Source organism: Rhinoderma darwinii, chromosome 9 (assembly GCF_050947455.1).
Source record: "Rhinoderma darwinii isolate aRhiDar2 chromosome 9, aRhiDar2.hap1, whole genome shotgun sequence".
Taxonomy (NCBI): domain Eukaryota; kingdom Metazoa; phylum Chordata; class Amphibia; order Anura; family Rhinodermatidae; genus Rhinoderma; species Rhinoderma darwinii.
Genome location: NC_134695.1, coordinates 13,639,495 through 13,662,441, shown reverse-complemented (window position 1 = coordinate 13,662,441; position 22,947 = coordinate 13,639,495). Strand labels below are relative to the sequence as shown.

General features: G+C 42.9%; 1 protein-coding gene across 3 annotated transcripts in view; it reads right to left on the bottom strand.

Moving 5' to 3' along the window:
• POLR2G (RNA polymerase II subunit G) overlaps positions 1–22,947 on the bottom strand; it is a 28,834-nt gene that overhangs the window by 4,408 nt on the left and 1,479 nt on the right. For all 3 annotated transcript variants that reach the window (XM_075837288.1, XM_075837290.1, XM_075837289.1), the window contains exons 2-5: positions 13,848–13,957; positions 4,136–4,295; positions 3,305–3,355; positions 747–812 (exon numbers count right to left, since the gene is read on the bottom strand). In XM_075837288.1, coding sequence (XP_075693403.1) covers positions 747–812; positions 3,305–3,355; positions 4,136–4,295; positions 13,848–13,957 — 387 coding nt within the window. The remainder of the gene's footprint in view (positions 1–746; positions 813–3,304; positions 3,356–4,135; positions 4,296–13,847; positions 13,958–22,947) is intronic.

The window sequence follows — 22,947 nt, the reverse complement described above, 5'->3', positions numbered from 1 at the left end:
GTTAATCAACACATACAGAGATGAAAAAAAAATGGCAGCCCCCATAGTGAAGAAAAAGTTAGAAAAAAAAACAAAAAACAGGTAAAATACAAAACACACAAATAAATAAAATGTATTTTAATAAAACACTAAAAGCAAACTGATATAAAAAAAAAAATCCGCGACACCCTTCCTTTAAGTTCTCTGCATAGCCTGGTAGCAGGAAGCGCCACTGTGCAGGAAAAACTTTGAAGGGGACACATTGCTTAATCCCACCACGGATAATAAAATTATGGCATATCCTATAGATATGCCATCACTTTAGAAGATGGAAATGACTTTTTAATGGCCCATTCCTAGTGTTGTTAAAGAGGCTCTGTCACCAGATTATCAAATCCCTATCTCCTATTGCATGTGATCGGCGCTGCAATGTAGAGAACAGTAAAGTTTTTGTTTTTTTTAATGATCATTTTTGGCCAAGTTATGAGCAATTTTATATTTATGCAAATGAAACTTTCTAATGGACATCTGGGCGTGTTTACTTGTTTTACTAGCTGGGCGTTGATCGTTTTAAAAAAAAACAAAAACGTTACTGTTATCTACATTGCAGCGCCGATTCACATGCAATAGGAGATAGGGATTTGATAATGTGGTGACAGAGCCACTTTAAATATACATGGGGACAGTGTAAATAAAGTGAATAGTGAAACAAATATGTATAAATGACATCTACCTATACATTTATTCAACATAAACAAATCTCTTACCTCATCTACAGTCTTATAACATGGTGGATTAGAATTTGGATCAAACTCCATTTCAGATGGAATAGACTAGAAAAATAAATAGAAAATGAATTAAGAAACGGCTAAACAAAAACAGACAAAAAAAGGCTAGTCAACGGAAAATGCCATAAATGTCTGATAGGAGGTCCCACATCTGGTTCCCTCATTGGTCTCTCGAATAAGCGTCCCCCCATCCTCTTCACGCCTAAACTGGCCACCGCATGCAGCTGGGGAATCCGTGAAGAGGTGGCTGGGAATTCTGTAAACAGCAGAGCTGTGCTCCCATTCACTTCCATGGGGGTTACGGTAACAGCTAGCACAGCGATCTTGGTAGTTTCCAGCCACGTCTACAGGGATTATTCGACTGAATGAGGCGGCCAGCAGCTGCCTAACCAGGTAGGACAGGGTTTGGAGACCCCTGTACGGGAGATAGGTGCGGGTCCCAAAGGGACTGAACTGTACTGAACTGCCATCCGAAACACTGAATGCCTCTGACAGCAGTGTGAATAGAGCATGAGAAACGGATAAGAAAAATTAGAAGTACTAGACCAAGGTTGGGTTCACATGTTGCATTTTTGAACAGTTGGGGAGAAAACTACATCTAAAAATCACATGCGTTTTTGTAAAGCGCATGGGTGATTAACCCTTTTATGACCAAGGGTCATTGATGCCCCCGTGTCCAGGTCAAATTTTCAATTTTTGATATGCACTTCTTTAAACGATATCTTTGGAACCGCTTTGAATGGCACAACTATTTTTTACAAGACTTATGAGGAGTTCATTTTTCTAGATTAGTTTAATTAATTCAGTGTTAATTTTTATTATGAGCAGACAAATCACTAAAAATGAAAGAAAACACACTTTTTTTGTAGTTTTTTTAATATCAATCCACACACTGTAGAGCACTGTAACAATTAGTCCTCTTCTCTCTCAGTCACCCTGGATCGCTGTGAGGGGAGAGTGAAGAGGGCTATATACACACAACCGTGAAAAAAATGTCAGTCAACAACGAATTAACGGTCAGTTTTTGATGGCTGTTTTGCATCAATGTGTCTCAAAATTTGAATCCATTTCCCGGCCGCCTGACCGTTTTTAACCGGCTTTTGCAATCAGTTTTTCATGGACGTTAAAAAAAAAAAAAAAAAAAAAAAAGATTAATTTTATTAGTTAGGACTTTTTATACCAACCCCCCGAAAACACCACAGTGCCCATGTAGATAGTGATGCAATACCACTGTAGATAGTGCCAGTGCTCCCTGTAGCTAATACCCACTTAGTGCCACTTACAGTGCCCATGTAGATATCACAAGTGTCCCCTGTAGATAGTGCCAATTTAATGCCACAGTACCCATGTATATAGCACCCCACCTCCTGTAAATAGCGCCACCCCCTGTATTTAGCAATATCCCCGCTGCAGATAGCGGCATTCCCCCCCGGAAATGGCACCCCCTTCCTGCAAATAGCACCACTGTAGCTCCCTGTAGGAGCGGAATCCCTCTGGCCGAAGATTCCGCTCCTACAGGAAGCCCCTGATGTCTCTGTCCATATATGGACAGTGACGTCAGGGTTTAACTCTAAAAGCGGAATCCCCTGCCAGAGTGGGGATTACGCTCCAGTAGTAGTCCTTGACCTCACTGTCCATATATGGATAGTGACACCAGGGGCTTCTCCAGTAGCGGAATCCCCGACAGAGATCTGACACCCAGGATTCCGCTCCTAGAGAGCCGCTGACGTCATTGTCCATGTATGGATAAGGACACCAGGGGCTTCAAGAGCGGAATCCCCGGCCCGAGTGTCGGCCGAGTATTCCGCTCCTAGACAGAGCCACTAACGTCAGTGTAAATGGACAGTGACGTTAGTGGCGCTGTTTAGGAGCGGAATCCCCGGCCAGTGTGACCAGACACCGGGGATTCCGCTCCTAGACTCCGTTCAGGTGGCGCTACAGCGGAGGGGCGGGTTGCTATCTGCAGGGGGGGGGGGGGGGTGGCACTACCTACAGCTGGGATGGGGAGACGGCTGGAGCTCCCTCTAGGAGGGGAGTCAGAATTCAAATGCTGGAGGGAGCTTAGGTGGCGCCATCTGCAGAGGGTTTTGTGGGTGGCACTATCTACAGTGGGGGTGTATTCCAAGGCTCTCAAAGCCCCGACACACGAGTGCGCAGTGCTACTCACACTGAAGCAGCACTGCACTCATTAGACCCCTTCCAGGCTGCCGACATCTATATACGTGCTAACTGCACGGGGCATTGGCAGTTAGAACGTATATAGCCGACTGGCAGTCGTGTAGGGGTTAAATGGTATTTCAGCTGTAAGCCTATAACTAGTAAGTATAAAACCAGATTACAGCTGAAACACTGTAAAACTTATGCAGTTTTTTTTTTTTTAATGCATTTTTCTCCTCAACAGTTCAAAAACACAACATGTAAAACCAGCCTTCAGATAACAACTCAGACTTATATTTACAGGTTATTAAAAACAAGGCAGTAACGCGCCTTAACTTAAAACAACTGATTAAATTGAAGGAATAAACTAATGTACGTACATGTCTAGAGATGAAACATGCCATAGGTCCAATTTCTGTGAACAATCCAACCTGTGATACAAATTTAAAAAAGATAGTATGTTTAACACGAAGATTACTTGAATTTAGAGAATCTGTATAGACATGCGAGGTTTGATCCTAATATCCCTTAGGCCTCCATCACACAAGCTTTTGATTTAGTGTCATTTTGTATTTTTCCTGGTGTTTTAAAAGTTCTATAAAAAGAAGCCCATAGAGAAAACAGCCAGACGAAAACCAAAAACAAACAATGCAATACAAAACAAAATGCTGTGTATGTAGGCAGTCTCATAATATAAGTGTAACTAAACTTTTATAAACTTTTGACATGTCAGAAGTTTTGATAAGGTGGGGATCTAAGCAGTGGGACCCCCACCGAATGCTAAAACGAAGCGGCAGAAGCGCTCAGTGCCACTTTTTTTCTGATCGGCTTTCCTCAGAAAGCCGAGCAGGCTTTGTAAGGACTCGGACTTTGTATTGAACCAGCACACAGAGTTTTGATGCAGTTTTTTGGCTCCGTTTTTGAGCCAAAGCCAAAAGTGGATCCACAAAAAATAATAAAGAAAGAAGAAGGGTATAAAGAAAAGACGGATGCATCTTTTTTTCTCTTACATCCACTCCTATGTTTGGCTCAAAAAAACTATAAGCTTCCTGGAAGAGAAAAATACATTTACATGTGTATGTACAGAATGTGTCCATCCATCTTTTGTGCAGTGCAGCTATGCAAGTTTTATTAACTCCATGTTAATATGGGTACATAGATAAAAAGTGGCAACCGAGAATGGATATTTTAGTTGTGCACAACACACTCACCTTGTTGACCTGGGTAACAACAGCATCTACTACTTCTCCCTTGAAAGGGCGAAAAACAATGGCCTTATATTTAACAGGATACAGCACAAAGCCTCTGCCAGGCTGGATAACACCAGCACCAATATTGTCAATGGTGGTGACTGCAATTACAAAACCATACCTGAAAAAGAATAAAAATAATTGTAGATAAAATATAAAGAACAGGTCAAGAAATAGAAAAGGGGTGTTAAAGCATATTTCTGCAGTACAAGTTTCAGAAACCTTTTTATTATAATTTTTTTTAAATTAATATCTTACTAGTTATATGAAAACATTTTAGAAAATTATTCCAAACCATTTTTATTGACATGATTCAATCATAAGAAAAAAAAGAATGAAAACAAACCCACCCCTTTCCGGACGTCAAAGAAGAGGAACAAGAGAAAATAAAAAAAAAATAGCATGTTCATTATAATTCCAATATCAAACATGGGGCCTTGGGGCAATAATTTTGTCCCTTGATTCCAGTTGGTCAATACGGCCTCTCCATTTAGTACAAAAATATAGAGACAGTAGAATCTTTCATAAAGAAGTACTCTGAATACCGCCATCTGCCATTCGATAAATTCCAGAAGATCTTTTCAAACCATTTCCTTAGAATCTGCAATCTTGCCAGAAACAACTAAATCACAAGATCACAATCATGCCCCTGCTTCGGACCTGGTATTCGTGAGGGGTCTCCCAAGAACATTAAGCCTTGAGAATTCTCCAAAGCTACACCTAGGATAGATTCAATAATTACAACTACAGATGACCAATATCGATGCAGTTTTGGGCATCGCCACATCAAATATATAGGATCAGCCTGATCTATATTACACCTAAAATCAGTAAAGAAGTATCCGGCACACAAACTGGAGTTGAGATTTTTATTTATCCTATTGCCAGTGGCTGAGTGCAACGTTTCGGTCTAGTTCACCTTCTTCAGGCACTAAAAATAATTTTTTAACTATCAAAATGAATATATATTTAGGTTCTCCATATTCAAGGGTCATAAATTGTAGATGTCCACTGACTAAGTTACAATGTACATTTACTGAGTACTCAGTTGAGTATTCCATAGCAATAATAAAGTGAAAAAATGAAAACTGGGAGAACAAATTGATACATCAAATCGCATGTACAACATCCAGGTAGTATACATATATAATCGTAAATTCAGAAATAGTAGTGGCAGTGTAAATATCATGGCGTGAGTTATAGGTTATGGCATCGATCCAGGAGTTAGGAGTTCACATGAATATGCTTTAGTCTGCATATTCTCTAGAACTCAATAAAAAAAATATTCAAATGGTTGAAATTGTATCAGTCAGGGAGAAAAAAAAAAGGAAACCACTGAAAAAAACGTCCCTTTACAGGACATAGTGTTTGGGGATATTGGTTAAGGAATAATGAACAGTGGATCACATATAGTACAACATCTATACTTTGTACTTGCATACAGGTACATCAGTGCATAAATCCATATAGCTCTTGATTAATAACATATGTTTTTTTGTAGAATCACACATAAGTTCCCACGTTCTATGGCAGTAGTGTCCCAGATTAGGTCAGTCTTTTTTTTTTTCTTTATCAAGATTTTTATTTTGAAAATATAACAGCATATAAAACATTTCACATATTTGCCAAAAAATTTGCACGCAGTGCAATATACAAACTTTCACATGGTAAGAGCAGGATATAAAATATATAAACATCATTAGGAGGTAGCCTCCCAACCATCAGTGATTGAATATGAGTTGAAATGTAGTGGTACTAACTGTACCATGTTTACAGCAAAATAGTGCAGTAGTCAGGGGACCAGTCCCCAATGAAATAAGATTTGGTACGTATAAGTGCACACAAATGTGATATCACACAAACACAAGACACTAGACAATAAAGGGAAACATACAGACAAAGCGCACAGAGTAAGGTCATATAATTCGTTCAGAACATTCTATCTAACCAGAGAGGTAGATCAGCACCATCCCAGAATCCAGACCACACTGCCCAAGTTTGGACAAAGAGAACAGATTTGCCCCTATCCGCGGACAGCAACTCCTCCATCCTCATAATTCCGTTCATCTCCGTTACCTATTCCTTCAGAGAAGGTACAGTATGAGACTTCCAGTGACGAGGTATCACTGTTCTCGCTGCAGTGAGGAAATGCCTAAAGACACCCTTTTTGAGGTGTGGGAGTGATCCAGGAACCATGGACAGTAATCCAATAGAAGCAGAGGTCGGGACCTCCGTGTGAAAGAGCTTGTTACCCAGGTCAAAAATCTTCCCCCAAAAGGGACGTAGCTTAGGACAGTCCCACCAAATGTGCAACATGGTTCCAGGAGCCTCCCCACACCTCCAACAATCAGCAGACACATCAGGAAATATCCTATGCAACAAAGCAGGACAACGGTACCACCTGGTAAGTATCTTGTAGTTCTTTTCTTGAGCAAAACAAGACGTTGGGAGCTTTTGAGCTAGAAAGAAAGAAGTACCCCATTCCTCTTCAGAATGTTGAACCCCCATTTCATCATCCCATCCTGTAGCAACACCAGACAGTCACCCATGGAAGATAGGAGCGTAACTGCAAATAGGACCACCAGGTTGATAGTCTCCCCGGGCAGGCCTCAAACAGCATTCATTGATAAGATGGCACCAGCAGGAGTAAGGGTCTTAGCCAAATATCCACCCTCCCCTCTCTCCCAACAGAGGAATGTATCAACACCTACCGCCGGAGGGAAGGAAGGGTTATCAAAGAGAGGAGTCAGAGGACCCGTGCGATGAACAAGGCCCGCAGCACCAAAGACTCGCTCCCAGGCCACAAGAAACTGACGTGTAAGGAAAGGTAAAGAAATCGCTTGTCGCTGAAGGACAGACAACCACAGCAGAGAGGACAATGCAATAGGAGACATAGCTCTTCCAATGCGCACCCATTGCTTACCCGTTTCCGAACGGAACCAATCCACTACCCTCATAATCATCGCAGCTGGATGGTATAGTTTAAAGTCTGGAAGACCCGCGCCCCCGTCTACTTTTGGCCGACTAAGGACAGCAAAACTAATGCGAGGCTTACAGGAGCCCCACACATATTTAGTTATGGCCCTGTGTAAGGTCCTGCAAAAACCCGATGATACAATAGGGACGGTCTGGAAGATATATAGAAATTTGGGCAAGATATCCATTTTGACTGCGTTGATACGCCCAAACCATGACATACGATTCCTGCCGTACTCCGCCAATTCCTTCAGAGTACGCTGCAGAATGGGCATGTAATTCAGAGCAAACAGATCTGACTGTTGCGTGGGGACATGCACCCCCAAGTATTTTAAGGACATAGGTTGCCATTTGAATGGGAAAACCTGAGCGAGATTGGTAGCCAGAGGAGCATCCAGAGATATATGCAAGGCCTCTGATTTAGAGTAATTGACTTTAAAATTACTTAAATGACCAAAACGCTCGAATTCCTCCGTCAAAGATGGCAAAGAAATCATGGGAGTTCTAATGTACACAAGGAGATCGTCCGCATATAGCGCCAGTTTATGATGTTGTGAGCCAACCTGTACACCATTAACAGGGTTGTTCCGCAGTGCCACAGCCAGGTGTTCCATGACCAGAACATACAATAGAGGCGAGAGTGGGCACCCCTGTCTCGTGCCATTAGCGATAGACAAAGAGTCAGATAAAAGTCCGTTAACACGAACCCGAGCGGTAGGCCTATGGTACAATGCCATTATCCTTTCCACCATAGTAGCGCCAAGGCCAACCTGCATCAGGACACTGCGGAGGAACACCCAATGCACTCTGTCAAAGGCCTTTTCGGCATCCACCGAGAGCAAGCACATCATTATTTTACGGGATTGGCAGTATGACGTTAACAGGAGGGTCTTATTAGTATTATCCCGCACTTCCCGACCGCATACGAACCCCACCTGATCATCCAAGATCAGGCCAGGTAGCAACGGCGACAGGCGAGAGGCAAGCAACTTCGCGAAAAGTTTTACATCAACATTGATTAGGCATATGGGCCTGAAGTTAGTGCACAATGTTGGGTCCTTGCCAGGTTTTGGTAAGAGGGTGATATGAGCCGAGGGATTGAGGCGCAAAGGGACAGGAGGAAGACACGGAGTTAAAGACTTTCGTCAAAAAAGGAGCCAGTTGATCCTTAAATGTTTTATAGAATTTGTTGTTAAACCCATCGGGCCCCGGACGCTTGCCCAAGGGTGAGTCTCCAATAGCTCGCTCCACTTCCGATTCCACAAAATCTTCCTCGAGCCCCAAAGCTTCCCCATCCTCCAAGGACGGCAACCTGTATTATTAACATAACGGTTGATTTTATCCCGTAACGCCTCAGCCTGCATATCGTGAAATTGACCTTTAATATTATATAAAGCCAAGTAATATTGTCTGAAGCAATCAGTAATACCCACCGGGTCATGAACCTCGCTGCCCGAGGGAGATGTAATTTTAGGGATGTAGGACTCGTGTACGGGGATGTAATATACGTGCCAAAGACCTGCCACATTTGTCCGCAAATTCGTAGGAGTGCTTCCGCATCCGATCCCTGAACCGGGCATGTGACTGATCTATTAGAGAACGTAAGGATTCTCTTGCTGTAGTTAGATCCGCAAAAACCTGTGAGGATGGAACCCGTTTATGACATGATTCCAAATCCCGTATCGGAGTAAGGAGGCGTGCAATAGTTACCCCTTTTTCTCGTTTCAAGCGAGCCCCATGCTGTATTAGGACTCCTCTGACATTTCAGCGCCTCCCACTGGAGTGGCAAGGGAGTAGAGTCATGCTTATGAACATCGGAAAAACCCGAAAGCGAGTCTTTAAGGGCCGACACGCACACTGTATCACGTAATAAGTTACCATCGAGTTTCCATGACTGTAAGGTCATAGTCTCTTATAAGAAGATAAGAAATAAAGTACATAGAAAGCTTTGTTGACTCTTACCTGAGCCGTGCTTGGGACGGTTGTGTGAGCGCTAGGCCTAGTAAAGCGGCTGACCGCTAAATATGGCCCGGTCTGAGAGTGTCCCATACTCATAACGAGTGCCAAATGGCCTGACGTTCGTCAGGTGTTGAGCACGATGACGTCACTCAGGACGTCTGTGCGTCCAAAAAAAGGGGGGCGTGTATATTCTGGTAGCGTGTAGGGGGTGTTGCCAGAATGTAAATCGGTCCACCCACCGTTTTTTGTTTTTTTCTCCCCTGCCTCTCCACTGACGGTGGACACATTACATTCTGAAATTGAATTAGAACTCTCCTGAACACTCTGTTCTTGGATATTGGATGACAGACGTTTTTCTTTTGGAGACCACGTCGGTTGACACCAGTGATTCTGCACATGAGCCCCCTTGACCCAAGAGCAAGCGTCTGTTTTTAGGGTTATGGGAGGGTGAAGAATTAGTGATCTGCCCTGGGATAACATGGCCGGGGCCAACCAACAGATCAATTCCTTCTTGGTGACTGGAAGAGATGGACAATAGACTGTCTAGGGATGCAGTAGGTCTGTTCCAAGAGCTCAGGATATTGCTCCGAAGAACTCTGATGTGGACTTTGGCCCATGGTACAGCATCTATAGTGGAGGTCAGTAAGCCCAGAATTCTCATTGAGAGTCACTCCCTGAATAATTTTGTGGCAACGCTCTGGAGATAGACTGAGGTTCAGGTGATGCGAATTGATGAAGAAGCCAAAGTATTTTGTCTGTTGGACTGGCACCAACTGAGACTTCTTCATATTTATGAGGAAACCATGCAGTAACAGAGCCTAAGTGATCGGTGCTATAATCAACCAGTCGTCTAGATATGGGATGATGGTAATTCCCTGGAGATGCAGGGCTGCTGTGAGGACAACAGATATTTTTGTGAACACTCGTGGAGCAGACGGGATGCCAAATGTTAGGCCATTGAATGGATAATGCCGGATCTGTGACTGTCAGATGGCAAAGCGCAGAAATTTTCTGAGGTTTCCATTTTGAACCTATTTTCTTATTAAGAACCCTTTAAAAAAGGTTAGAGCTATTATAAGACGCCATTTGTGGTAGAACTTGAAATATATTAGAATATACCCCCTTGGTGATAAGGAACAGATTACGGTACTCCCTTCTGAAGAAATTCCTTGACTAGTTGGAGGACAGGATTCTCCCGATTGACAAGGTACAAATTGGGAGGGGACTCAGAATTCCAAGGCATATCCTCTGTAGATGGTAGAGGACACCCATTCCTGTGAGGAAGTGTGAGACCACTGGTTTGAAAACACGTTAAATATTCCTCTGACCATAAAAGGGGGCCTGGCTTCATTGATTACCAGGTTTTTGATTATTCACCTTCTTGTAGGAGAGGAGGCTATCCTGGCATCCATTTCTCCCCTGTCTACCTTGGAAACGAAAAAGTATTTTGTTTCTAGGTGAATGCCTGCGTTGATAACGAAAAAGGCTTGTTAAAGGTTTTCTTAGGTTGAGGGAGGGCTTGCCATTTACCCTCAGACCGGGACTCCAGGATCTCCTTCAACTGGGATCCTAACAGACTCAGGCTGGAAGGGTAGGTTACAGAAATTTATTTTGGACTGAACATCTTCCTTCCATAGCTTTATCCATAAAGCTCTTCTAGCCACTATGGAGGAGGTCATTGCCCTAGAGAAGAGGTTTATAGAGTCCAGAGAACTGTCACATAGGAATTCTGTGGCATTCTTCATCAATGGTAAATTTTGAAGAATCTCCTCTCTGGGCACTCCACCCTGTATGTCTTGGGTCAGGTGACTAAGCCACCCTCTTAGGGCACCGAGGCAGTTGCTAGAGAAGTCTTGCATGCTGCCGTATAAGCTGGATCCAGGAAAGCAGCCCTATAAGGCCTTTCTACATTTGTATATATAATTCTTCTGCTTCTGTTCAGTTCTTGGTTTTTGGATTTAAAAAAAAATATATATACATGCAAAAACTGCACTGTGGGAACCCAGCCTCAAAGCCCCATCTAAGTTCCTGTCAAGAGGATCAGGGAAAAGGGCAGACTCCTGAGAAGGGAATACCACTCTTGGCAAGCTTTGCCGCTGAGGAGACATTTTTTTTGGATCTATCCTATAAAAACTGGCTTACCCCCAGTCATGCTGGAGCCCTTCTGACAAGAGACAATGCCCCGAAAGACTTTATCCTTAGATTTAGGAAAATAGAAAAGTCTCTCTCTCTCTTAGGCTCACCTTTGACAGATTCAATAGCAGACTTAACCGCTTTTATCAGCTGGGAGACTATGCTTTTTTGAGGAAGTAAAGCAAATCCTCATCCACAGATTCATCATCATCATCAGAAATATATTCTCCTTCAGAAATATGAATCATCTGAAGAGGAGGGAGACACAGAATGTTTTGGTCAACAGCACAACAGGTTCCCAGACGGTCACCCATATTGGAACTTGCCAGGCCTTACAATGGCTGATTCGTTGACGGATGATGAAGGTCCCTGAGCTCTGTGCTTTTTTCTCTTATGAGAAGTTCTGGCTTCCTGAAAGGTAATAGCTAGCTGCTCTTTATGTCAGCCCAGGAAGAATCTGGCTTCAGTCCCCTGGGGATCAACATACTGAGAACTTTCAGGTGATGGACATGCAGTGTACACATTAGAAGAGCAGGGAGAGGCTGGTCATTAGACTTTCTCCTCCTTTTGCCAGACTCATGTCTTTATGTGGACATCTGTAAAAATAGGCACATATCAGTATGTTGTCTCATGATGTTTGAGCAAGCATAACACGCCAGGAGTGTAGATACCACACGAGACGGCACATCAGAGGCAATAAGAACAGCATCACAGATCAGCTTACCTTGCGAACAGGATTCTGCTGCCTAGCAGTGGCACCATGTTTACCCTCAGACAGGTAATCTGCAGGTAGCCTGCAGGTTTAATATGAGGCCAGGCAAGGAAACTAGGCCCTCAAACATGGGCCGAAGCACTAGCATACCTGGAGTTCCTGCAAAATCAAGTGCCGTCCATTCCGAGGCAGAGGGGAGGCGTGGCGTGAATTGTGTCATACGCGAGGGACCAATCAGGCGCCTGGACGGTGATGACGTGCCCAGCGTCAGTGGAGATCCCAGGACATCCTCTCTGGGAGACGCAGTCACCGTTTTAGAAGGGAAAACCCGGCCTGTCCGACACATATGAGGAATAGAGGGAACACCATCCTTCCTCCTGGACATAACACGCAGAGCAGTGCCTGTTGTCCTTCAAGCCGAGGGACCCGATACCAGAGTATACAGCTTGGAATATAGTGGATATAACACAGAGCAGAGCCTGTTCTTCAAGCCGAGGGACCTGATACCAGAGTATACAGCTTGGAATATGAAGATCAAAGGAAAAAATAAAAAATCTTCGTAAGTCAGCAGACCCATGGGGTCGGAAACTGCTCTTCTATGATGCCACTCAGAGAAGAAAAAAAATACAAGTGTGGAATGGATCCTACTGCCTTTTATAGACAGGTACTACTCAAGTGTTTAATCAACTGCTTATTAACCTGTCTCTTCTGGTCGTACTTAAGGGAGTTTAAGCCATTGGTGTGCTGTCTGAGGACGACCAGGAAATGCAGGTGAGGGTACAGAGGGCACAAAGCTTTGGGAAAAGGATACCAAGGAGGATTGAACTTCCTGTTTAGCAATTCCTTTAATCTCTTCAATTAATGATAGTAGTTCCTCTCTTTTCTATGCAATGCTGGCAAAGAGTTTTTTTTAAATCAGAAGATAACTTTTTCCCACATATAGCACATTAACAAAATTGATTCTCCCTTTTGGTTTTAGAGGATAGCTCTCTGGGAGTGTCCTACAAGAAAAAAAAAAAAAGCATATAAAACAAAATTGAAGAGGAAGACCCCACTAAAACTACTAATATATATATATATATATATATAAAATTATATATTTTTTAACCCAGCACTTACTGGAGCTGGGAGCACGCAAGACTCAGAACCTAGCTTAGAGGTTGAAGCCTCATCTCCTGTCATCATTGCAGTAATCACAGCATCTTACCCGACGGAGGTCTTTCTGAAGTCTGGCAGTGTTTAAATCAACCACGGCGACTGCATGCAAAAAGGACTCCTCCCTCTGGTTCAGAAAGTCCATGTCCGGAGGAAGGCCACAGCGAGACTTTCTGCGCATGCGTGCGTGATCTTCGAACCAGAAGTGCATCAAGCACGCTGCCGGCAGTAGGCCACACATACTTACAGAACTCACCAGGATGGTTTAATGCGTGTGCCAGGGGTGGAACGCACGTTAAGGATCGAAGAGAGTATCAACAACGGGAAGCAAGGCTGGGGAGTTACAGGAGGACCGGAGCCTGCTGTTCAGCCACCTCAGCATTACACAGAGGCGCAGGAGGGGCAGCATAAGACCTAGAGGTCTTACTAGGCACTAGGGAACAGGAGCTGTACCGAAGGCCAAGCTGAAAAGAAAATGTAAGAGAAGTCTTCTGCTGCTACAAGAGCAGTAACCCTCTTGTATGCCCCTAGCAGGGACAGGAAAAACAGGTGGGGAGGGGCTATTTAAGCTTTTGTGTGTTCCTGTCCCAGTTAGGGGTGGAGAATCAACTGGTGTTCGGTCATGGAGGGTGTAATTGAGAAAACTGTGTGAACAGGGCCTAAGACACAAAAGAGGAAATCGGTAATAGCATATAACCAGAACAATAACACATCCTATTATCAGGGACCACCACTTACTTGCCAGTACATGTCCCTTCCACCTCAGTGAAAAGCTTTTGTTTAACTGTATTGAGAAGGTTTGGACCAAAATATCTCGGGTGCAGGAGAATTTCATGTTCCAGGGAGATCTATAAAAGAGAAATCGCATGTGTGAGAATATATCTAGTAAGGCATAGCATTTTTAAGAAGAGCCATAGCGCTCCATATAGAGGTATTACAGAAATATTTACCCTAGTAGCAAAGCCTCCAGGGGAGATGACCTCTGTAATATGGCATCAAACGGAGCCTGCCAACAGGGCCACAATATCCATGAGGCGAGATGAGCTTCTCACCTCAGGCGGCCGCCACCCCCTCCTGCAATATAATTATACCTGCGTCCATAGGACACAGATACAATTACATGCATAAGGGCTGAATGGCAGGGCATGTTCTGTGCCCTGCTATTTAATTAAGCCATCGCGCCGCTTGCGTCGTTCAGCCACAACAGACATGCTCAGAAGAGAGCAGTCCTGCATTGCCACAGGACGACACGGGATCAGGTGGGTATGTAAAAGTTTTTTTTTTTTCTTATAAAAGTGTGAGTGGCATTATCTACAGGGGGGGGCGACTATTTGGGGCAGTGTGTGTGTGTGTGTGTGTGTGTGTGTGTGTGTGTGTGTGTGTGTGTGTGTGTGTGTGTGTGTGTGTGTGTGTGTGTGTGTATATATATATATATATATATATATATCTTCAGAGCACAGCATATGGCGCAAATATATTTAGGGGCATAGTGTGTGGCACCATGTTAAGTCTATCTTTGATTATAGGTGCAGAACCATTTGAAAAGTGAGAAGCTGAAGACATCTGAGCAGCAAACTAAAGAAATGGGCCGTGGCAAGTCATCATAGAGGTCTGGACCGGATGGAGAATTAAAGAGAAAAAGAACAAATAGAATCTGAGTAAATGTCACCTGTGAGTGACTTAAAGAGGCCCTGTCACCACATTATAAGTGCCCTATCTCCTACATACGGAGATCGGCGCTATAATGTAGGTGACAGCAGTGCTTTTTATTTAACGATCTGTTTTCACCACTTTATTAGCGATTTTAGATTTATGCTAATGAGTTGCTTAATGCCCAAGTGGGCGTGTTTTTACTTTAGACCAAGTGGGCGTTGTACAGAGGAGTGTATGACGCTGACCAATCAGAGTCATGCGCTTCTCTCCATTCTTTACCACAGCACATAGGGATCCTTTTAGATCTCTATGTGCTGTCTTATACTAACACATTAACGATACTGAAGTGTTTAGACAGTGAATAGACATTCCACGGGATGTCTATTCACAATCTCTGCACTTCGTTACTGTGTCGGTGGTAGTTACAGCACAGGAAGCGGAATCTCGTTGTAACCTGTCATTTACCGCGTAATCTCGCGAGATTACGCTTCAGTTACTTTAACTACCACAGAAACAGTAACGAAGTGCAGAGATTGTGAATAGACATCCCGTGGAATGTCTGTTCCCTGTCTAAACCCTTCAATATCGTTAATTTGTTCGTATAAGACAGCACATAGCGATCTAAAAGGATCCCTATGCGCTGCCTAAATGAATGGAGAGGTGTGCATGATGCTGATTGGTGAGCGTCATACACTCCTCTGTACAACGCCCACTTGGCCTAAAGTAAAAACACGCCCACTTGGGCATTAAGCAACTCATTAGAATAAATCTAAAATCGCTAATAAAGTGGTATAAATAGATTGTTTTATTAAATAAAAAGCATTACTGTCACCTACATTATATCGCCGATCTCCGTATGTAGGAGATAGGGCACTTATAATGTGGTGACAGAGCCTCTTTAATGTAAATGTTTATTCTGCCTCTAATCAGTAGTGTAGTCACTGTATGATCTGCAGTGAGATGAGTGGTATGATTTTTTTTTTTGTGAAGAAGCAATTCCCAGCATATCCTTACCATTGTTCAACACATGCTGGGAGCTGTAGTTTTAGGCCATACAAACCTATATGGCTGGGGTTGCACTAAATTGAGCTGTATTTGTGCTGGTGTTGTACTTATGTTATAAACTTGGTTCTGGAGCGGTATTTATCTAGGTTCTGGGGATGTATTTACGTACTGAGCTTGGTTCTGGGGATTCATTTATGTACCGAGCTTGGTTCTGGTACTGTATATATGTCAGAGCTTCTTGTATATATGTCAGAGGTTCTGGAGATGTAATTATATAGGATATATTTATAACAAAATTGCAGGGCAGATGGAATGGTTTTCAATTCATTGTATATTTAACGGAAACTTGTCAGGTACTTTTAACCCCTTGAACCGCCACCGTGCAGTAATATCTGACCTGACAATATTTCCAAACATTCCCCTGTATGTGGTTTTCAGATGCATAAAAATCAGCTTTTAAACCGGCACACACTATATGCTAATTACTCATTAAAGGGTCATTGGGCTGTGCCGCTATCCTGAAGAGTCACATAGTCCTGCTTCCAAACCCACCATTCCATGCTTGATGGACATCCCCCTGGCTATTATACATCACTAGCAGCCTCCTCCAACTTTCTCGGATGCGCCATTGCCTGGTACTACTTGGACATGCACCGTGCAGCAAGGTGTACCCTGCCCGGCTTCACCGTGCGTGCCCGGGAGTACAAGGCAATGGCGCATCCGCAAGAGTTGGAGGAGGCTGCTAGTGATGTAGAACAGCCAGGGGGATGTCAGTCAAGATCTGGGGGGCACCATTTCAATTTTCATCCCAGGCAGCAGAAAAGATAGAATTGGCCCTGCCTGCTACAATTATCATTCTGTTGAATTCTGTATAAAATGAGAGAAAAATCCTCTGTATGAAATTAGGATACAGAGGTACAAAATTGGCCCAGAGATTTTTTTTATATATATATATATATATATATATATATATATAATTTTTTCTTCTTTTTTTTTTAAAGCGTTTGAGACTGTTCCACACAGTCTTGTACGGAAGCTAAAAGCAGGGACTGGGGGTCCATGTTTGAAAGTGGGTAAAGAATTGAGTTAAGGGACAGAAACCAGACTCGTTATAAATGGTACATACTCAAATTCGTCTGAAGCCAGCAGCGAGGTACCACAAGGAACGGGTTTTGCCACAATTCTTTTTAATCTCTTTATTAATGATCTCATGGATGGGATTGAAAGCAAGGCGTCAGTTTTTGCTGATGATGCAAAACTTTGTAGGATACTTAAAAGTCAGCTATAATATTAGAGAAAGACCTACTGTAGATAAGCTGGCAGCATGGGCAAAAACATGTAAGATTAAATGTAATGTTGCTAAATATAAACGCAATGCACCTAGGCCGCAGGAATAATGCATATACATTAAAAGGACAAGGAGGTCGTCCCGGGTAAAAGCTAAGCAGCAGCACTCAATGTCAAGCAGCAGCTGCAAGAGCAAATAGCATTTTAAAAACCTGTGATCCCAATGTAATTTAGTATAGCCAGGCAATCGCCATAGACATCAATACAAAACAACCCAAACAGTTAGGTGCCAGGTGATCATTTAATGTGCATTGGCTTGAGGATGCTGAAGTTGGTTTCTTATTTATATTTTCTGTATTTTTGTTTTTTTATGAGCAAATTAAAGTAAAAATTTATGTCCATAATAAAATACATTGCACTGAGCTGCCCAAAAGTGAAAACACTTTAAAACAGCCTAAAAACAGAAAGCTGGCACAAAGATGGGCATCAAAGTGGGCAATACAAAGTGTGATTTATAGGGTTAAATGACTTTGGGCCACGGATCTCACACTGCCAACATACAGAGAGAGTGATGCCCCGCATCAAAATCAGTCGAGATCAGCCTGGCCCGAACAGGTTCTGGGCATGAAAGCTGGCATCAAAATGGGCAAATTGACAATTTTTACAGATTTGAATAAGTAACTCATGTTTTTGAAGGGTTAAATGACTTTGGGCCACTCACTGATGCATGGGTTTTAAAACATAACTCACAACACCGCTACCTTTTATAGATGGCATGGGAGATTGCTTCACAACATGAAAATTAAGAATATTGCATCCCCCAAAGACTGGTTTATCACAAACCATTATTTCATGAATTAACTGCATCACTATGCACTTTGGCGTTCTGTGATATGTAAGTTTGTACTCAAGGAGGGTCTTTATTTTCTGTTTTTTTACACGGTTATCCCAATAAAGTTTATTTTTATTTTTTTTTATATTGCATTTTTCTAGAAGTTTATTGTATTAGGCTAGACAGTGAAAACATTTATCATCCAGCATCAGCCATTGTGATAAATATGCATCAGTAAGACTGTCTGTTCTGAGTTATAAAACAACTTTTCATGAATGGATAGTACTAGTGAATATAAGGAACTTTGTAATATATATTATTAAATAAATATGCTTCTTTCTCCATTTATCAGGCTGCTTTGAAATTTCCTGCTTTTAAAATTGAAATCTATAGAGAGGGGAGGGGGTGTAGGTGGCAGAGGTTGCGGAAAGAGACACACATAGCGCAGCTGCTGAGCTCTCTGCGACCAAACACGGTCATGTCCATGGCCACCGGCCGTCAGGCTCACTCACCTCCTGATGGCCGCAGCCATGGTTCTGCGAGTGCTGGTCCCAGTCTCCTCCTCAGGAGACGCCAGCGCTTGCTTCCGCTCACCTCGCCCGGGTCCCGTAGGGTGCGTGTGAACGCTCGTGCCAGCTATTAAAGCGGCAGCGCGCGTACCAGACATTTATGTTTAATTAGCCCATGTGCATCCTGGACTATAAGAAGGGCCCAGTCCCTTCCTCCCATGCCTGAGCGTTTTTGTCATACCCAAAGTTTGTCTATGCAAATGGTCTCCTAGTGTTTTCCAGTTCCCAGTGTTTCCCGTACCTGTATCCCATGCTATCCTGGTCAAGTGCCGTGCTGAGCTGCAGTCGTGCTGTGCTGCATACCACGCCTGACGTCTGCCTGCTGCCTAGACCTAGCCGAGCCTGACTTGCTACTGTCCGAGCTGCCACAGGTACCCTATACAAACTATAGACGGTTACCTGTGCCCTGTTGGCCAGCTGCCATACCGCCAAGGCGGTACGGTCCAGTGGGTCCACTAACCCATTGTGACACACACCATGTAAGATAGCCCTCCTAGTACTACTATGCCAGATAAGATAAGACAAGACTCTACCATTGTTCAGTAAGGCAATAAATCAATTAGAATTCCCCCCCCCCCTTCCATAGACTTCTCTGTGTGAGGCTGGAGACGGATTACTTAGAGATAAGAGGCTACGTGACAGGAAAGAGGAGGAAAGCCGCTTCATTAGTAGAGAGGGAAGCATAATTCTTTAATAACATATATGACAGAGTTTGTTATATTCACCTGTACTATTCATTTATGAACATTTGTTCTATAACAGTTACGCTTTAACTCCTTAACGCCGAAGGACGGATATATCAGTCCTCAGCAGCTGCTAGTTCGCGCAGGACGACGGATATATCCGTCCTGTGATGGCGCGGGTACTGAGACTGTACCCACGCGATCAGCGGCAGGAGCACGGCTGTTATACTCAGCCTGGCTCCTGCTGCAACTGCCGGAATCGAAGCGCGCTTCGATTCCGGCAGTTTAACCCATTAAATGCCGCTGTCAATAGTGACAGCGGCATCTAATGTGTTTGACAGAGGGAGGGAGCTCCCTCTGTCACCCGATCGGCGCCCCCGCAAGAAAATCGCGGGTCGCCGTCGGGTTTCCATGACAGCCGGGGGTCTAACAAAGACCCCCAAGTCTGCCTTCAGCATCTGCCTGTTAGGCGATGCCGGAGGCATGACCTAACAGGTTGGCTGTCAGTTTTACACTGACAGGCAATAATGCTTTGGTATACTAAGTATACCAAAGCATTATATATGCGATCGGCACATCGCATAGTGAAGTCCCCTGATGGGACTTAAAAAAAAAAAAATGTCAGTTAAATAAAGTTTGTAGAAAAAAATAATAATAATTACAGTCAAAATCAAATAAAACTACTTTTTTTGCCCAAAAAGTGGTTTTATTCAGTAAAAGTGTCAAAACAAATCACACATACACATATATGGTATCCCCGCGATCGTAACAACTTGACCAATAAAATTAACACATTAATTAAACCGCCGGATGAACGGCGTCCAAAAAAAACGCAAAAAACAACGGCAAAATTCTCTTTTCTCCCATTCCCTCCATAAAAAATAAAATAAAAGTTAATCTATAAGTCCTATGTACCCCAAAATAGTACTAATGAAAACTACACATTGGCCCGCAAAAATCAAGCCCACATACGGCCACATCGACGGAAAAATAAAAAAATGACGGCTCTTGGAACGCGGCGATGCAAAAACAAGGAATTTTTTTCTAAAAGGGGGGTTTTTATTGTGCAACCGTAGAAAAAACATATAAAACCTATACATATTTGGTATCCCCGTAATAGTGCCGACCCATAGAATAAAGTGAACATGTTATTTACGCTGCATAGTACACGGCGTAAATTTATAACGTGAAAATTAATGCTGGAATAGCTGCTTATTTTCAATTCTCTCCTAAAATAAAGTTAATAAAAGTTAATCAATATATTGTAAGCATCTAAAAATGGTACAATTACAAAATACAACTCGTCCCGCAAAAAACAAGCCCTTATACGGCTATGTCGACGGAATAAAAAAAAAGTTACGACTCTTGGAATGCAACCGTGAAAAAACAAAAAATAATCCTTGGTCATTAACGTGCAAAATGGCCCGGTCATTAAGGGGTTAAAGAGGCTCTGTCACCACATTATAAGTGCCCTGTCTCCTACATAAGGAGATGGGCGCTATAATGTAGGTGACAGTAATGCTTTTTATTTAAAAAAAAACGATCTATTTTCACAACGTTAGGAGCGATTTAAGTTTATGCTAATGAGCTTTCTTAATGCCCAAGTGGGCGTACTTTTACTTTCGACCAAGTGGGCGTTGTACAGAGGAGTGCATGACGCTGACCAATCAGCATCATGCACTCCTCTCCATTCATTTACACTGCACTAGAGATATAGATATATCGCTATGTGCAGCCTCATACACAAGCCCTAACATTACTACAGTGTCCTGATAATGAATACACATGACCATCCAGCCTGGACGTCATGTCTACTCAGAATCCTGACACTTCTGACTCTTTTTTGTGAGATTCCAGCAACGGATACGAAAACTCGCGAGATCACGGAGCTAAACGAGATTTGGTTTCACTTGCCGGAATCTCACAAAAAAAAAAAAAAAAAAAAGAATCATCGCACTGAAGCAGAACTGCACTCATTAAACCCGTTCCAGGCTGCAAACGTTTATACACGTGCTAACTGAACGGGGAATCGGCAGTTAGAACGTATATAGCCGTATGGCAGTCGTGAAGGGGTTAAAGAGTCTCTGTTGTAGATTTCTGTCATAAATGGTAAAAATAAAGGTCAACATGCCGCACTAATCCAGTAAAACAATGGACACAACAAAGAAAATATAGTAGACTCCATTATAGGGATGAACAATGCATCGAAACGGTTTCGATACTGTGCATTCCCAAACTGTTCGATACCGTTGTTTCATGTATTTGGATACTAAGATGTGCGGCTGCACAGCTCAGTATAGTAACACATGAATGTATGGGCGGGGCTGCGGCTGTGTAATACAGCCATTGCCCTGCTCCTGAGTCCTGCAAGTGTGCGGGGTCAGAATGATGCGATGCGGCCGGCGCTGTACTAATGAGCGGCGACACTGAAGACAGAACATGGTTGGCGCACTGCAAAACACCCCCATGTTCTATCTTCAGTGCCTGCGCCGCCGCTCATTAGCGCAGCGCCGGCTGCATCACCTCATGCGTACCGCGCGCGCACTTAATGTCAGGCGCGGAGCAATGGTTGTATTACACATCCGCAGCCCCGCTCTATAACGGCGGAGATCAGAGAAACCTTATCTCCACCGCTATTCCCCTGAATGCTGCGATCAAAGCGGACTGCAGCATTCAGGAGAAAATGAGATGGGGGGGATGCACCTGGATAGCGTCACAGGGAATTCCTGTGACGCGATCGAGGGCCATACCATATATGGGCAGACAGCCCAGGGTCTACTGAAGGACCCCAGGGCTGTCTTACCATATTTCTTGTTAGGGCATACTTAGGTATGCCCCAATAACTGCCTGTGTACTATACGAACACAGGCTAATGTACTGGCACATATCTGATATATGTCAGTACATTAAAGTTTCAAAATAAAGTAAAAACAAAGTAATATTACATTTTTTAAAAATCCACATTTTTATTTTTTTTACAATAAACATTCAAATAAGTCTCAATACATAAAACATACACATATTCGGTATAGGCGCGGCCGTAATAACCTGCACAACAATTTTTTTGGCATGATTTAGGATGTGTACGCTGTAAAGAAAAAACAAAAAAAACAACTTTTCACTTATTGTGAGGCATGAGGTGTGATAATGAATTTAACCTCCATGTGCCTCACATTAATAGTAATTAACCCCATCATCTACCTCACACATGAAACCATTATGACTGAGAAACATAATGGGGTTAATTACTATTAATGTGAGGCACAAGTCATCATCACACCTCACATCACAAAATGGAAGAACTTTTTTTTTTTTGTTTTTTATTACTGTTGGCAAAGTATCGAAATCGCAATACTAAACGAAGTATCGGTATCTAAGTCCAAATTCTGGTATCGTGACATCCCTACTCCATTATAGTAAATGTGGTGCATCTGGCATAAGTCGTGTCCTTCGTGTTAAAAATGTTGAACCGCTGTGATTTTAATTAACGTGTGCCTTTGGGGAAACAGAAAAATGTAAATGACAGAAGATACCCAGACAAACTTATTAAAGAGGCTCTGTCACCAGATTATAAGTGCCCTATCATCATCTGATCAGCGCTATAATGTAGATAACAATGGTTTTTATTTTGAAAAAACTATCATTTTTGAGCAAGTTATGAAAATTTTTCAATTTATGCTAATTAGTTTCTTTATAGACAATTGGGCGTTTTTTTTTACCTTTTTACCAACCGGGCGTTGTAAAGAGAAGTGTATGACGCTGACAAATCAGCGTCATACACTTCTCTCCATTCATTTTTAGCTGTAATC